The 18724-nt window shown below is 40.0% G+C and overlaps 1 protein-coding gene across 2 annotated transcripts; it reads right to left on the bottom strand.

Moving 5' to 3' along the window:
* Nucleotides 1-3875: 3875 nt before the first annotated feature.
* TXNL4A (thioredoxin like 4A) lies at nt 3876-18724 on the bottom strand. Of its 2 annotated transcripts, none has more exons than XM_034762474.1 (4): nt 18551-18724; nt 17180-17352; nt 6029-6132; nt 3876-4191 (listed from the first exon to the last, which is right to left on the bottom strand). In XM_034762474.1, the coding sequence occupies exons 2-4, from the start codon at nt 17330-17332 to the stop codon at nt 4020-4022; spliced, it is 429 nt and encodes a 142-aa protein (XP_034618365.1). In that variant the 5' UTR covers nt 17333-17352; nt 18551-18724; the 3' UTR covers nt 3876-4019. The 2 variants fall into 2 exon arrangements, with proteins under 2 accessions (XP_034618365.1, XP_034618366.1); XM_034762475.1 differs by lacking the exon at nt 18551-18724 and adding an exon at nt 15767-15846 and having other exon boundaries at nt 17180-17318.

Here is an 18724-nt window from a genome sequence, read left to right as displayed (position 1 = left end):
CAAAGATGCATCTTGTATTCAGAGGTGTGTAAGTACAGATGAATTTCCAAGTTGCTTTTTCAAAGTTATACACAGAAAAGGACTGTGCACTTAAATAGAGCCCTCAGTTCTGTCTTGTTACATACCTCTTTTCAAAACCCCACCAAAATAGTGCATACCAACATTGAGGTATGCATACATCTCACCATACAATTTGTAGTAGGAAAACACAGCTTACCCAAATACTTTCCCCAGCATGAGGGGTTGAGCTCAGAAAGGATCCCATTTTGAATATAGGATAGGTTTTGGAACATGAGATAATGCTATCATACATGTACTTAACAAGATAGACTTGACAGAATACATTAAAGAAAACTAATGAACTTCAAGGATATAAGACTCCAAAAGGATACTATTACCAGGTAACATCTTGCTGGAAATGGAATTTAATGGCATTTAAACACATCTTTTACGGGGTACAAAAACAAAGGTATGAGTAGGTAAATAATATTGTTTAGAAAAATGCTACTTTATTTGTAATCCAGAAGCATTTACTATGCACCAAGCATTGTTCACACAAGGAAAGACCGTCCCTATCCCAAAGAATTTACAGTCTAGGAAATAATTTCCCAATTAAGATATTTACAGTGCAGTTTATATCTGCCTTTTCTTGAATGCACCCAAAATTAACTCTAGTAAAGGAAACAAACAGGAAAAGACCAATGAAGAGAAGCAAGTTAATCATTCTCAACAATAGTGTTTCAGGGAGGAGTGCACATTTAAAACTACTATGGATCTTGTTTCTTCACCCCACCTCCCTTCCGCTGGCTTGAGACAAAAAGCAGGAATGCAGTAGTACAGGAATCAGTCTTCCAAAAGTGGAACACTAGAATAAAGCAGTTATTTCTGAGGGCTTCTTTAAAGTAGAAAAGTTGCATCAATCTAAGAATCTATTTAAAAAAAATATCAACCTAGTTAAACAAGTTCTGATCCCTAACAGACACATGTAAACCAGTTTCATTGTCACGTAAATCTGTTTGCGCTTTGTTAATACCAAAACAAGCTGAAATTATTTAAGCATGGATTACACAGGTTTAAGCAAGGGAGGAGTTTCACCTCAGTTTAACTAGATCTATTTAAAACACTATCTCACTCCTGCTATATGGACAAGAAAAGGCTAAGCTAAATAAGCATACTAAACCACTGATCAACTAAGCATCTACCCCTCTCCTGCATCAACTGGTCAAGCCAGTTCTTTTTAGTGTAGCAGGAAGAACAAACAAAAATAAAATGATTAACAGCTGAAAAGCAGTTAAAATTGTTAAAATTAGTTTCTCAACTATTTAGTGAAAGGTAGAGTCCAGGATGGACCCTGAGAGTCAGTGAACAGTTGACCAGGCTTTAAAAAAACCTTGTAGCCCCTGCTAGTGCATGTTTATCTTTGACATTACCTGGGACACTTCTCTTTCCCTTTATAATGCAAGTGCCTTACTTCATTGTATCTAAGAAATTATAAAATTTAATGAGCAGCATCAGTTGTGAACTCTCCCACCAGCCTAATCAAGTTTTGCAGATCTTTCCAACTACATGGATGCCTGAAAACCCCCATTCTTGAAACCACTTCAGAATCTTCATACCCATGCTCCAGATTATTGGAAGCATTTCTGCCAGGTTGCTTCAGCCTTTCTGGGAGTTCCCAACAAACCTAAAAGAGCAATAAGACACCCCCATCCTGTAATGGTCTTTCCCCTAAGCCTGTGGTTTTCAAGGGTCACGGAATGTAAGGCACTGGGTCGTAGCAGCTCTGGTCAGCACTGCCAACCGGGCCATTAAGTCTGGTCAGTGGTGCTGCCCGGCTAAGGCAGGCTATTCCCTACCTGTTCTGACACCGTGCTGCACCCTGGAAGAGAGCCAGCAGTAAGTCCAGCTCCTAGGCGGGGGGAGGTATGGGATACCATACACTGCCCCTGCCCCAAGCACCAGCTCTGCACTCCCATTGGCTGGTGGGGGGGCGGTGCCTGCAGGTGAGAGCCATACAGAGCTGTTTGTGCGCCTCTCTGCACCTAGGAACCGGACCTGCTGCTGGCTGCTTCCGGAGTGCAGCGCAGTCTGCAGTGCCAGGACAGGCAGGAAGCCTGCCTTAGCACCCCCGCTGACCGGAAGCCACCTGAGGTAACCCCATGGCCCAATCCCCTGCCCCAACCCTGAGCCCCTTTCTGCACCCCAAACTCAGCCCCACCCCAGCCCCTGCACCCCCAGCCCAGAGCCTTGACCCCTCCTGCATCCTAGCCCTGAGCCCCCACAAACCCTGAACCCCTCATCACATCCCAACCCTCTGCCCAAGCCCTGAGCCCGTCCCATGCCCCAACCTCCTCATCCCCAGTTCCATTGGGTTGCAGGCATCAACAATTTTCTTCAACTGAGTAGCCAGGAAAAATGTTTGAAAACTACTGGCCTAGACAGAGTGACTCTCAGTGGAATGGTGTCGTATGGGAGAGATGCTCCTAAACTATATTTGGTTGAAGATGAAGTATGTTGTTCTTAGGACCCCAATGAGAAAGCACAGAATCTCTAGTTAGTACAAACAAGGTAAGAGGCAAAAGGATGGTGAACTAGAAGTGTGCCCGTGGGCTATATGCAATGGTCTAACAGAGTTTTAGTCCAATTTGTAAATGTATCTGAGGATGGGCGAATGAGAAAAAAAGGTTTATGATGAGGGTGAAATTAGCCAGGGATACCAGGAAAAAGTTATGGATGTTTATGGAACCTGAACTATGAACTTCTTTAGTTCCAATTTTAATAAAAACAAATTTTATATTTTAAATGATTGAGCTAACATATACAAATCTTGGGCATTTTCTTAATATAAAAGGTGATTTGTTTTTTAAAATAATCTTCATGTAGATGAAACACTACAAGCACAGAGAGTGGGGCGGGGACTCCTGTAGTGCTGCTTCTAAGATGCCCAATAGTCTTGGCCCTGGATCCCTGTTCATACAGTGCTTATAAAATTAGCAGGACTTTTCATATAATTTTTAATATTTTGTATAGCACCTAGAAATACATTTTTACATAGCAAACAATGAATCATTCACCATAGTTAAGTACAGCCATATGCACTAGTTCCTGAGGATCAGGGAATGCAACAAATTCAGAGTTACTAGAACAAGCTGTGGCATACCAGTTCAACCTGCATTTCTCAAAATGGCTGGTGCATTTGCCCACAAACAAATAAAAGACCTTTTCTGATTTAGTTAGAAGTGGTTCAGTCTGTTTTATAATGAAAAATGCATATAATGATAAGTGTCTAAACTTTAGTTGTAGAATAGCAATTCCAGAATCATAACTTTAAAGTGAAGAAATCACACTTAAAGCCTCTTTTTTCAAACATAGGAATATATATATATATATATATATATATATATATATACACACATACACACACATTTTTTTAAAGATATGCAACAATTGTATTTCCAGAGAATTTTGCTTGCTTAGTATTTCACCCTCTCTTTTCAGTGCTAATGGTTTTGGTTTCCATTACCAGACATGAACAAAATATCAGGACTCTGACAAAAGTGACCAGCCATTAACTTCAAGAGGTGTACCTTAAAAGGCAAATACTTTTATTATTACTATTATTAAAGATAATAAGCTAAAGGCAAAAACAATACAACACTACTTTTTATCCATTAAAAGGCTACAGTAAAAGTTTCTCATGTACATTTGTTTCAACTTGTCATTTTTTTACATATTTTTCTAAGAATAGAATTGTGTTAAAAAAATATATTATACCGAGAGGTTGACATTTGCAGAGTTAAAGTCCTTTAATTCAAAAGGAATGATCCAGCTATTGCATTTCTGAAATCAAATGGTTCCAGACTTCATGTCTTCTATTTTTTCAAATGAAATTTTACAAAGTTTTTAAATAAGAGTTCAAAACACGTTCATAATAAAAAATGTAAATCAACTTTTATATACAAAGGATAATTATGTGTATGTGGAGGTGGACTAAAAGAGAGGGTAATTGTCACAGAATGTCAATATCTGTATTTGGTAGAATAGTCTTTTGGTGACACCACGAGACCTCTACCTTTACGAGCTCCTCTATAAACTGTTTCTATAATGTCGATCATCTCTTGCTTGTCTTCCATCGCCCAGTTAATCTTGTTGTTGTTACCTGTACCTAAATCAATCATGATATGTTTATTCCTTTAAGAGGAAAGAAAAAAAAAAAGAAAAAAAACAGGTCAATATGCTAAACTACAATCTTTCCTAATATTTCACAAGACTCAAGTGCCCTGCAATATGTAGCTCTACCACCATATCCGTGTAGGTCAGCAAATAAGTATTACACTAAATGGCAGAATACCAGAATGGCATTTGTTATGGTCATGCTCAGGTTGAAAGTTGATAGCCTACCTGTTTTAAAATAGTATTTTTCTGTTCCTAAAGTTACATTAAAAAGATACAAAGATGACCTGCACCAAGATTGTAACATCAGAGCTTTATGTTTATTCCTAGGAATAGCAGTCTTCATGTTTTCTTCCCACTGCCTCCCCCTACAAAAAAATAACATTTCTGAACAAAGTCCCTTGCTAAAAAGCTCTAGACGTATTTGTCCTTTAACATATTTTATCAATTAGAAGTAGACCTAGTGGTTCAAGAACTGAATAATGTGGATAGTTATCTATTATGAATATTTTATCTCTGTGTTGTTTATTTAATTGGCATGTGAACGAGATGTATTTTTTTTTTTAGAAATTCAAATTTGAAATTCCCTAGGGTGCCAAGAATTCAAATGTTGTGCTAGTCTATGAGTACAACAAAGTGAAGTGGATCAGTGTACTTTTATTTCCCCAAGAAACCAAAAAGTACAAGCACGAGTAATTTGAGGTATTATTTGTAATTACAGAAAAGATTTAATTTTATGTTGGCAGTGTCTTTAAATGTTGCCACACTTCAAAATGTGAAGCAAATACAGAGGAATGAATGCAAAAAGTTTAGCAGTTCTACCACTCTAGGAAATGTAAAACATTTCAACTATGAGATATGGATATTGTTATAAACTTACACATTTGATATTTAAATGTAAATATTTTAATTATATTTAGGGCTTGTTTCTGTAAATCTAACTTCTAAAATCAGCTATGTGCATATTCAAACATGCATAATTGCTGATTTCATAGGTTGTGTGCAGCTGGGTAGCAGGAAGGAAAAAAGCTCAGAATGCTTTTTTAAAAACTCTGCTTGAGAGGTGAATGCAATAATGCTTCCTGTGTGCAGTGGGCCTCCTCCAAGTCAATGGAAATACTCCATTGACTTCAATGGGTCTAATGTGAGGAAAATTATCCAGACTGATTAAGCCAGATGGCATACATTAATACACAGTAAGATATAAAACAATGCCATTTAACTTCCCACTGTACTTTGAGATGAAGATGGCACTAGAGTGAAAATTCAGCCCACAGTCAGGATCTTAGGGTTCATCTACATTTAAAATGCTGCAGCTGCCGCACTTCAGTGAAGACCTATGATGATGGGAGGGGTTCTTCTGTCAGGATAGGTAATCCACCTCCCTGATGGGTGGTAGCTAGGTCAACAGGATAATTCTCCCGTCAATTTAGCGCTGTCTACACGGGGGGGGGTTAGGTGGGTTTAACTGCGTTGTGTAGGGGTGCAGATTTTTCACACCACTGAGTGACATAGTATTACTGACCTAACTCCCTAGTGTAGACCAGGCTTTATCTGCAGTATCATCTTGGTTCATAACAGTGCTGTTTTTAATTCTCAGGCCGGGAAGTGCTAAGTGGCAATGGGTCAGGGCATCAATATTTCTGAAGAATTGGTACAAGGTGTTAACATGTATTAGATTAATTGGGGAAGAGCTACACTGAACTTGAATGCAATTACTTGTACATAAGCACAATACCCTCTTAATTTTTTTTTTTAAATACACGAGCATATATAAAATGCATACATTCCCTTTAATTATAGCATGTAAGCTCCAATACACCAAATTAAATTATATAGTAGAAATAAGGCATACCTAAAGAAAAACATGACTGTACAGGGATCATACAACTCATACATCTTGTTGAAGTCTGGTACTTCTGTGATATCCACAAGATAAATAACAGCAAAATTTTTTACCTGTACAGGAGAACAAAATTAAAATGACTAAACAGAGCAAAACACACTAGCAAGCCTTTAATAACTATATAAGACTGATCTTTTTATAGAATGTTGACAGATTTTAGAAAAAATAATATGCTTAAGTTATTGCAATAATGCTGCAAGATGTTCATTACTAAGTTAAAGTCAAGCAAATAGTTATTCACTTTTGCCATTTCTAACTGGCTCTTAAAGGTTTGGAAAATAAAGATTTTAAAATAATACAGACAAGACATTAATTTTATAGTGAAAGGGAATTCACATCCAGTAACAGAAAAATGGAATGTATTAAAATAGTGGCCAAGTCACACTCTATTGTGCCTTCCTCTCAATTATATGTCCGACCCTAAAAATATTTAAGGTGAGAGCACTAGCAAATGCTATTAAGGTTGTTGAAGGGTTAGAATTTAAATGCTTAATTGTCAGTTGCTTGTGACTTCCAGCATCTTTCACCCCAAAAGTTGAAATTTTCCATAATTTGTGTCCAAAGCAGAAAGTTTTTTTTTTTTTTTTTTTTTTAAGTTTGAGCAAAGATGACTTAGCTATTATTTAATAGAACAGTAGGGGAAAACAACACTAACCTCAGAATTAAAAAAACCTTCAGGCTTTTTGGACAGCTATGAAGTCCAAATGGCAGGGGTAGAAAGTTTAAATCTGGCATGTAAATATTCCTCATTGAGAAATGCTTCTGAAAGCTCTGACAAAAGTAGGATTTGATTTTGCAGTTATTATGCACTGAAGATTGCACTTTGTACATGCACAGTACATTTTGAAAGGGGTTTTCTTACTAAATTCATGGTTAATTTCTTAAATTGCTGAAGAAAGCTGTGCTGCCAATTGAAAAGAAAATGTACAGTCCACAGGTGCTGAGCGAATTAATAAAATAATCTTAAAAAGAAGAGAACTGATATGAACATTTACGTCACTAAACACATTGGACAATGATAATGAAAATATCCATTTACACAAGGATTAGATACACATGTAGCATCTATAATATTTTTCAGTTGCAGAAACAACACAGTTTTGAGAAATGTTTATATGATTATACTTGCTTGCTTTTGTAACACACATGTATAACAGGGAAGAGTTAATGTAGTGCGAACACCCTTATGTTTTTGTTTCCTGACTTTTCAATGCATAAGTAGGCAAATGTAGCATTCTCTAAAGGTAATACTTGTAAAATTTTAGAATGTAACAAGCTTAATATTTTTGAAGTACTTTTAACTATTTAATTTTCTGTCAAGTACAACTGAAAACAAAATATGATTAAATAGAAATGTTAACAAATAAACCAATACAGAATTATACAGCATCAGACAAGCACTTTTTTTGTCTAGGGTAAACAGCAATTGGTCATTTTAAAAGTCTGCAAATGCATACACAACACTAGGGACTTCAAGAAAGTATCTTGATTTTTCATGTATTTACAAAGTGAGAACTATTTGGTATACATCATAATCCATATGTCTGTCAAAAACGTAAATTTATGTATAGTCACAGTACCAAACCTCAAAATTTGTGTACATATAGTCAGTCCCAAGAACTCAGTTCACATTACCTATGAAGTTAACTGTATTATAGGATCAAATTAGATAATCTTCTGAAGTAACTGATTGCTTCCAGGTTGATTTTGCAGGAAAAGACTTCTCCAGCACAGTGAAACTAAGACAACATTGTTTTCACCCTACTGCAGCTTCTGTAAGAATTACCAGATGACTGACATGTACAATACCAACAGCTCAGGTGCAATTCTCCTGCTGGGAAATTTCTACAATGCACATTTGTGAGCAAAATCCTAAAACTCTTATGACACACTAAATTTAGTCCTTGAATAAAATATCAGTGTCTGGCTAACCTTGAGATCACATTGTCCACAATTTTTAAAATATACTTTGTTTCATGAAAGAGCATTACTGCAAAAGGAAGAATTTATTATGAATCAAAGCACAAGCACAAACATTTCTATTTTTGAAGTACAAAAGAATACCATTACAATTTTGAGAAATGCAAGTAAAATATTTTTACATACAAAAATTGTTTTTATTCAATGCAAGAAATACTAACTTAGCACACCTACTATGTGAGTGGCTTAAACTTAAGTTTTTTTATTGTCTCTATTTAAATGAACTGAGCAAGTACAGCTCCTATTGAATATAACTACAGAATTTTGTATGTCATTAACAAGGGACCCAAATGGCCTCACACTTTAGGAGAGGAAGCCACAGTGAGGGTACAAATATTAACTTTTCTTTGTTTTACAAAACTGAGAAGTTTTACATAGTTAATACTCAATAAATAACATTAGCTGAATCTCACTTTGAAAATGAGATTGTTCTGATCATTATACATACTTTGGTAGAGATCTTATCACCATAATCTAAGCACCTCCCAGACATTAATGAATTTATCTTCCCAACATTAGATTATAAAATTAGTATAACAATTTATTTCCAAATGGCAGACTGAGACACATGCATTTAGCAACTTGTCCAAAAATCACACATGAAATCTGAGGTAGTTAGGAACTAAATCCAGAACTCCTTCCTTTCCTCTTGCTTTCTCCATGCCCTTTGTTTCAATTCTGAAAAGATTTTTAATGAGAATTCAATGCTTTACAGCATTTGAACACTGGAATCACTAGCCATGTTACTTAGATGGCTCTTTGGGACATCTTTTTGTTCCGCGTTTCTATAGAACCCAGCAGAATGGGACATGGTCAACAACTGGGGCTCTTAGGCACTAATGCAATACAAACAACAAATGTTCCTATATAGAGCAATGGTGCCCAACTTTTCCTGTAGTGCCTCCTCTTTCCAGTAATGGAATCTGTCTGCACCCCCACTCCATTACTGGCTCAGCAGAGGAGTTTCAGCTGAAGGTGGAACTGGGGACAGAACTGGAGATGGGGGAGGAGCTGGGGCTAGATGAGAGCTAGCCTGGGGGGCGGAAAGGGAATGAAGGCAGAGCTGGCTGGGGGTGGAGCAGAGGGAAGTGGCAGCTGAGGCTAAGGGCAGAGCAGGGAGCAGAGTGGAGCTGGGGCTGGGGTTGCAGCTGGTCCGAGGGCAAAGTGGGGCTGGGTGGCACCCCCACCCCTGCCCTTGTGGGGGCTGGCCCAGACCTGCTGCAACCCCCCCCACATGCACATTCCTCCATGCCCCCCAAGGGGGCATGTCACACAGTTTGGAGACCACTGTTTAGGGTATAAAACTTGTTCCCTAGCATTTCAGCAAAGTGGCGCCTATCTAGAAGTCAGATATGAGAGCAAGACACTAAACACTAAATTTAACATAGGTACCTCAAACCAGAAAAGAAAATAAATATAATACTGAAAAAGCAAATCCTGATAGTACCCCGTCAGCTACAAATATACTTAAAGACAATTGCAGCTGGCACAATTCTAATTCCAGTGAAAGATACTTGAGTTTATAATCAGACACAGGTACTTACTCCTGGGGAAATCCTGTGCCACCTTGCATGCGCAGAATATATATCCCCCAATTTCTTTGCTTCCCCACAGAAAATGACTTTCTAATGGGGAAGCAAAGGAAAGCCACAACAGCGGTCATGTGACCCTCCCCCAGCAGTATGTTTCAGGTGCCCAGGGCAGCCAGCAGAGAGGTAAATCACTGTGGGGCAGGACTGGGGAAGACCCAGCTGGTGGCTCCTACCCTGGCGCTGGGCTCAGCTGCTAGTCCTGGCTGGGCTGGGGAGGAGGGGACTTTCTCTTCCCCTACGCAGCATCCAGGGCCATGTCAGACCCACTCCCAGATTTCTCCCCCAGCTGTAGGAAGCTCTGCAAACTCCCTCTTCCCCGTGCTTCCTGCATGCTTCTCAGCTGCAGGGGGCGGGATCCCCGTACAGCAGTGGTTCCCAAACTGGGGTTCGCGAACCCCTGGGGTTTGCCGAACGTTACAGGGGGTTCGCCAGAAAAATTTCACTAATGGCAGACAGAGGACCTTGGGCATTGGAGACAGCAGGTGGGACCCGGTTGCAGGGCAGACACCCCGAGCCCCAGGGAGAACAGGGCCGGGCAGTTGGGGCTGGCAGCACAAGTCCCGGTGGTCAGCAGGGGAGCCAGCAGCCCAAACCCCAGCGCTCCCCATGCAGGGCTCGCAGCCCGAGCCCCAGGAAGAGTGGAGCCGGGCAGTTGGGGCATCCATCACACTGAGGAAATTTAAACTTAAATCCCTGAAAATATTAATTTTTAGGAGGGCGTTCACGAGATTTCACAGTTTAGTGAAAGGGGTTTGCGGGCTGTTAAAGTTTGGGAACCACTGCCGTACAGGGAGCTGCTCCCCCATCCACACAGCCCCCGTGCATCCAGACCCCCTCAAACTCAGACCTTGACACTAAGCCTCACCTCCCCCCACACCCAGAACTCCCCCTGAAGCTGGACCACCGTGACAAGCCACCCAAACCAAGATCCCCACCCTACGGAACCCCAACCAGCTGCACCTGGATCCCCACCCCACTAAGGCCCACTCCCCCAGCAACTGGACACCCCACTCTGCTGAGCCCCAACCATCTTCACTTGGACTCTCCTGCACAGTCTCATTACTGTTGCACCCAGAACCCCTGTGCATCCAGATCCCCCCATGCCTGGATCCCACCCCCACCCCAAGCCACTTGCACCCAGACTGCCCCACACAGAACCCCCTCTCAACCCACACCTGGATCCCCCCACGTTTAGATCCTCCCTTGCTGAGCATGCCTGCTGAAACCTGGTGCACCTGGCACAGAGAGGCAGGGCCCGGGGCTGTTTCTTGGGCAGACCCAGCCCTTGTGCTGTGTAAGGCTTGGGTGCAGCTTCCCTGTTGAATCTGTGTCCTGGGAGGGGAGCTGCACCGTGATCTCCCACCTCTGTGCAGCCAGTGGCCTGTGCTCCCCAATGCCATGCTGGAGCCTCCATATTTATCTGACAAATAACATTTGCAGAATTTTGCAGAATTTTTTGAACATTTACCTTTTCAAGGAAAGTAAAAAAGGATAAATCTGAGACTCTAAGGTTTAAAAAAGTGTTCAGTGAAGACACTTATAAAAATGTGAATGGAAATCTTTGTACGCACATTCAAGTGTAGTAAGAAAAGTTTAAATACATAAAAATCCTGGCAGTAAATCAGTTTTATCAATGGGGCTTTTCAAAAAATATTTCCTTTTAGCGCTTGGGCATTAAATATTGCATGACTCCAAAGTTTGAAAAAAAGAATACTACCGGACAGATTATCTGCAAGGTGTCAGACCTCAAGTTCCACTTTTTGCTGCCAACTTGTCTTCCTCCACTTACCTTTTAATTTCAGTCTGATTTTAGTGGCTCCTTATTAGAACTGTTAACACTAGAACCATCTGAATACGGATTTCAAAAAGCATAGGCATTCATTCTAAAAGCATAGGCATTCATTTAGGAGTTAAGTGTACTGTGCACTAACATCATGCTGAAATGGAAGAAGTGGAGAATATGCAGGGAAGCACAACCATTATCTTGGTGTTTCTCAGATCAATGTTTTTGATATCTTTGCTCTTTAATAACTATATAGAACTTCAATAATCCCAGTAAGAGAGAGAATATCTACACATCTGCTATGTTTCCCTCTTCAAGCAAAGTCTGAGAGGCCATCCACGTCCAACACTGCTAATATAATAGTATCTTCCATATTCAAGAAAAGCTATGACACTCAATGAAGTTGAGTGGAGCATATGTGGACTGTGGGGAAAAAAATGGATATTTTCTCCACTTAACTACAATGGCTCATTGAAGTTACTGTTGAATACAGCAGCAGTGTAGATTCTAAAAGCCTATCGCACCTATTGTGAGGGAACCCAGGCAGAAGTACATATAACAAAATATACATATACAGACGCTCCCCGAGTTACGTAAACCCGATGTACACAACTCCAAGCTTACGGAAAAAGTTCCGTAAGCTAGAAATAAGAGGTGGGGTGGGTTTTTTGGGCGTAATGGTCGGAGATATGTTTCTGACTTATACAAAACTCAAGTTACGGAAGGCGTTCCGGAATGGAACGCTTGCATAAGTCGGGGAGCATCTGTAACAACTTTATTTTGTGAAGCTAATATAGATTTACATTGTTCAATAAACATATCCAAAAAAGTTTATGGTTAGTTGATGAACCTTAAATATGGCTAACATTTTAATACTTCTCAGGGCTAGAAATATTTGATGGACCAGTATTAAGCCATTTCTTAGAACTGGTCCATGACCAGAGATAAGAAAAGTTGTAGGTCCCTTACATTCTACAACAGTGATCGGCAACCTTTGGCATGCGGCCCGTCAGGGTAAGTCCCGCAGTCCCCATTGGCCTGGAGCAGCGAACTGCAGCCAGTGGGAGCCGCAATCAGCCGAACCTGCGGACGCTGCAGGTAAACAAACCGTCCTGGCCCGCCAGGGACTTACCCTGACGGGCCGCATGCCAAAGGTTGCCGATCCCTGTTCTACAATATCAAACATTAGTGTGATACATATATTTCTCCACTTACTTCCCCTCCTATAACTCAGCAAGATCAACTTTCAGCTATACAATATTATTTCCCATTTACGGCTCAAGGCTTTACATCAGACAAGAAAAAATGAATCCCATTTTTTCTCCAATATCTTTCTTCCTAATGCCCTTTACAATACCTTAGCAGAAAAAAACCCTTATGGCTGCAAGCATTACGACAGCTAACACCCAGTCTACACTAAAACTTTTAGCATGAAGCTGTTTTAACACAGTTTAGGTAGAAAATGTTAAACAATCTGACCAAAACAGCTTGCAATTAGGATCTACTCTTGAGGACAGTTTTAAAAAAGTTTGACATTGTCCACTGTGGCCACTTAAACTGTATTAACTGGAAACTGTTTTTAAAATAGCTTTAAGTTACATGGTTTTCATACAAATATAATGGAGACCTAAAGAGCTGCACTAACAAGCCAAAGCGAGGTTGAAGTTTCCGTCAGAGCTTGAGTGACAGTTAAGACGTACACAGGGTAATTTGGGGGAGATTTAATGGGAAATTTTGTGCAGTCCTAAAAGAAAGTGGTAGAGAGCACAGGAGGAAATAAACATGAGTATCAAGGTCTAAATGAGAAAAAAGACCAAAGGAAAGTTTTTAGGGTGAGGAATGTGCTTTTGAATTTTAACTCATAAGCATTAATATTAATTGTGATTAATCACGTGATAAAAAAATTAATCGTGATTAATCGCAAGGTTAAACAATAACAGAATACAATTTAAATATCTTTGGATGTTTTCCTACATTTTCAAATATATTGATTTCAATTACAACACAGAATACAACATGTACAGTGCTCACTTTATATTATTTTTATTACAAATATTTGCACCGTAAAACAAAGTAAGTATTTTTCAATTCACCTAATACAAGTACTTTAGTGCAATATCTTTATCATGAAAGTTGAACTTACAAATGTACAAAAAACAAATAAAAACTTTAGAGCCTACATGTCCACTCAGTCCTACTTCTTGTTCAGCCAATCACTCAGCCAACAAGTTTGTTTACATTTGCAGGAGATAATGCTGCCCGCTTCTTGTTTACCATGTCACTTGAAAGTAAGAACAGGCATTGGCATGGCACCGTTGTAGCCAGCGTCGCAAGATATTTAAGTGCTAGCTGTATTCAAAATTCATATGTTCCTTCAGGCCGAAGCATGATAGGGCATATGAATGTTTAGCATATCTGGCATTTAAATACCTTGAAATGTCGGCTACAAAAGTGTCATGTGAACACCTGTTCTCACTTTCAGGTGACATTATAAATAATAAGTAGGCAGCATTATCTCCCGTAAATGTAAACAAACTTGTTTGGCTGAGTGATTGGCTGAACAAGAAGTAGGACTGAGTGGACTTGTAGGCTCTAAAGTTTTACATTGTTTTGTTTTTGAGTGCAGCTATGTAACAAAAATAATCTACATTTTTAAATTGCACTTTCATGATAAAGAGCTTGCACTACAGTACTTGTATGAAGTGAACTGAAAAATACTATTACTTTTGTTTATCATTTTTACAGTGCAAATATTTGTAATAAAAATAATATAAAGTGAGAACTGTACACTTTGTATTCTGTGTTGTAATTGAAATCAATATATTTGAAAATTTAGGAAAACATCCAAAATATTTAATGAATTTCAATAGGTAGTCTATTGTTTAACAGTGTGATTAAAAGTGCAATTAATTGCCATTAATAGTTTCAATCGTGATTAATTTTTTTTTAAGTTAAGCACATGAGTTAACTGTTGACAGCCCTAGCTAATAGACGTACAAGCTTTAAATTTATGGATATTTTCCTGGCTTTAAAATTACAAAATGATTTAAAAAGAGTATGCTTATCATAATGATTTGCAAATACCACCAGCTTTAATAGTAGCTACACTTTTCTAACCTCCCTACTCTGCCCATTAACTCTTTCTGTAGCTTTTGCCTCTGAGTAGAAACACAGGGACAAGTGGGCATTTCTTGAGTAGATGCTACTGCTAGTGTGTCTTTCAACCATGGTTGGGTAGATGCAAAGCAACGGACCCAGTCATCTCAAGTCATCACTTGCCAGAGAGCAAGTGATTCTCTACCAAATGTCATGCATACAATAAAGGTTTCCGATTTGAGGTTTGTCTGATTTTTGTATTTACTTTTAGACAAGTTTTGGCTTTTACTGTAAATACTGTTTAAATATTTGTATTTAAATTATATAAAAATTTAGCACCCAAAGCTCTGTATCCCGGGGGATGAGCTTCCAGGAATCATAGGCCCCCTTTGAAACAATCAGTGTTCTGTACAGCAAAAAATAGTTTGAGATATTTCCAAGGTATTTTATAAGTACAGTATTCTTACATTTTTGCTCTGGAAAAACTGGAAACCCTTCACACAACATATTATTTCTTGTTAAACTTTCTCAAGTATGCAAGTTTTTGGTATGTATTGCACTGAAACAAATGCTTATTTCAATTGTAAACAAGGATACATTTTAGTGGTAACAATCTACTCTATATTTTGGTGGTTTGCTCTAGTTTTCTTTTGCCAAAATACAAGTCAAGTCATTAAAGTTCAACTCCACATTGATTATAAAGTACAGATACATTACTACTTCCTAAAATCATGCTGCAAATTAAAAAAAAATGTTCCATCTCAGTACTAAGTGTGAAATAGAGCTACATTTTCGTCAAATGTAGCATGAAGCTATGGCATGGCAACATTTTGTACTATGCTTTAGATCAGCGGTTCTCAAACTGTGGGTCGGGACCCCAAAATGGGTCAGGACCCCATTTTAATGGGGTCACCAGGGCTGGCTTAGACTTGCTGGGGCCCAGGGCCCAGGCCCAAGACCAAGCCGAGGGCTTCAGCCCTGGCCGGTGGGGCTATGATTACAGGCCCCGTGCCTGGGCTAAAGCCCTTCGGCTTTGGCTCCCCAGCCTGGGGCAATGGGGCTTTGACTTTGCACACACACCCCCGGGGTGGCGGGGCTTGGTCAGGCTCAGGCTTCGGTCCCCTCTCCTGGGGTCCTGTAGTAATTTTTGTTGTCACAAGGGGGTTGCAGTGCAATGAAGTTTGAGAACCCCTGCTTTAGATTATAAACACCTGTACAATCGGAACTTTTACTCACTCTTTAAAACAGCTGCGAGATCCAAACATGGCTCGTAAGCAAGAGGATGAGGAAGGATCTCCCCCTTTAACCTGCCATTTCTGCAGAGGGAGATTTTTAAATAAAAAGTTACATTGTTCTTTTTCCCTCGTAAAAACTTAAATGCCAATATGTCTGCCAAATTGCCAAGAGTCCTGCCAAAGATAAATACTAATAGTAGTCCCGTGTATAATCCATCAATTCCCACAACATTAAAAGTAAACGTAAGACAAACAAATGCAAAGAAGCTGTGCTGAAGAAATGTCAAAGCAACCTCCTAGCTTAAATCCTGTTATGGCTCAATATTTGATATGTACACAGTAGCCTTACCAGATGACTTCAACACAGATGAACAAGAGAAGTGCAATTTTTTAAGAATGCCATAGAGAAGAAATGTCTGCCACAGAAACAGCTTCACATCAGGTTAACAGCATATAGAAAACTGTACAAATGATTTTGGAAACAATTGTCGAATGCCATTTAAACATTAATTCACAGTAGTCTTTCTGACTAGGTTCTTGTTTTATTTGAGTTTCCCCATTTTTTCTTGAGGTTTAACCAGCAAATAATTTGCTAAGATTTCTGTCTAGTTATACTACCATGCAATAATGTTATCTGAGAGGACATGAAAGGATAAGATCTATCCAATCACATATTTATGTAACCAATTCTTAATTTTTCCTCATTATCTAAGATGCTTAAATGGGGGTGATCTGTTTGTCACTGGTTATCATTTGAAGCTTTCTCAGATGGCAGAGATTGGCTCAATATGTACAGATTAAAATTCATTTGAGCCCTGGTATAACCAAGTGCAAACTCTAAGTCAATGGAGTGGCACCCATTTCAACCAAGGCTGAGTATGTTCATTAAGTGCATTTCTTCCCATGCATTTTAAGATTTTAAATTTTTAAATTAAAAACATATGCCAAACTAAAAACACCTAAACTTTTAAAGCTATTCCAATTAATTTTCTAGTTGCTAGTGTATTAATATTACACATTCTGAGTATCAAGTGACAATGCTGGCTCAATCTTAGCACTGGTATAATCACTATAGGTATTAATGAAACTTGTTTCCCTCTGAATGACCTAGATTATTAGATGTTAAACCAGCAGCAGTCAGAAAAAAAAATATTCTTCAGGACAGATGCTCAGTTTTAGAATGTAGTAGTACTGTTTCCATTCAATTAAGCATTAAACAACATGGTGGGTAATTATTTCAGATGGCCATGAAAGTAGAGAGCTGTTTCACATTCATTCAATGTAGGCATAGCTTGTTAAGGAAACTGAACAAGTTGGATTTATTGCCTAGAAACTGCCTTAGACTAAAAAGAACAAGCAATTTCAGATGCTGAACAGAAACATACAATTATCTCAAATGACAATCCAAATTTACCTTCTCAGCAATACTATATAACACTTCATCCATTTTCATACAAGTTGGATCCCAGTCATGTCCAAACCGGATGACCACCACACGGTCTTCTTCTGAAAGAATGGCCTGATCTACTTGCCAGCCATTGTGTAAGTGAGGAAGCATATACGACATTTTTAAACTTTATGTAAGGCCTGCAAAAGGACAGAAACCATCTAAGAATTAACAGTTCTTGAAATCTACTTAACATTATTCATGAAAGCCAACCCAATAAAGCTAAACTAACACCCATCTGTTAACTTTTATTTAAGATGGTGCACATGCCCAGTCCTAACTGGTTTCCTTTATAAAAAACACACAAACACCCCAAAAATATTGTAGGTAGTGAAATAATTCTGATAAAGACTATCTAATTTTCCTAATGCTGTGTATATACACTGTTTTTTCTTAGTATTTCCCACTGTTGCAGTTTCACCAATAGTTGTTCTAGCATAGACCGACAGTGAGCATTTTGACTACTGTCACCTAGTCCTAGCCTGTATCAGAACAGCCCTAAATGACATGGTGGTTACACTGTGACCTCTCTACAACCGTGTTCTCACTGGCACTAAAGTACGTACTGGTGGAAAATATTAAGGAAATGCTCAGTATGGAGTAGGACCAGGCTTCACATGGCAACCATCGTCCAGTCAAGCAAGATGGGTCTCTAGCAAGATTCCCATCCAGGAATGGGAAGAATGGAGAGAAACCCCACCAGCCCTCACCATCTCCATTCCTTTATTTTCAGTCTTTTACCAACAGGCCCGGCAATACCACAGCAGTCAGGTTAGATGTGCCATGTTCAGAGGCTTGACAGATTTGCTCCCAAACTTACCATTTTTAAATGAGTCATTACTACCAGGCTGCTGGAACAATTATTATAGTGGGGGGTGCTGAGAGCCATCGACTCAAACTGTAAACCCTGCATATAATGGAAACCACTGCAAGGCAGGGGGTGCAGCAGCACCCTAGCTCCAGCAGCTATGATTACTACAAACCCCTCTGTGGTGAGGGTGGCACAATGGGGGGGGGCGGGGTTTCCCCCACTGAGGGCAAACCAGGTGTGCAAATGGGGGCAATGACATGGGGCCACTGAAATCCAAAAACAGCTTTGACACCCCGTCACCCACTGCCCCCCTCGCCCGCCCCTGGCCCTTCCCCCACACCGCCTGCCGGCCCCTCCCACAGTGCCTCCCCACCCCCAAGGGCCCCTGCACAATGCCCCTCCCTACACCGCATTCAAGCTGCCCTCCCCCGCTCCTGGCCGCAGCGGCACGGGCCGGCTCCCGCTATCAGAGGCCCTTTCCAGAACATTCCACGTGGAGCCCGCCCAGCGGCCCCCGAGACACCAACCTCCCCCGGGCGCGCACACAGAGAAACCGCCGCCGCTGCAGCTGCTGACACCACGCTCCACAACGGCCCCCGACCGCGCCGCGAGCCCTGAGGGGACCAGAGGAGGGCGCGCGCCCACGCGCAACACTTTATGGGCGCCCTGAGACGGGGCCGGAAGTGACGCAGTGCATAGTC

Source organism: Trachemys scripta, chromosome 2, assembly GCF_013100865.1.
Source record: "Trachemys scripta elegans isolate TJP31775 chromosome 2, CAS_Tse_1.0, whole genome shotgun sequence".
Lineage (NCBI taxonomy): Eukaryota > Metazoa > Chordata > Testudines > Emydidae > Trachemys > Trachemys scripta.
Note: the sequence above shows the minus strand (reverse complement) of the source record. Positions and strands in the feature narration are given on the sequence as shown.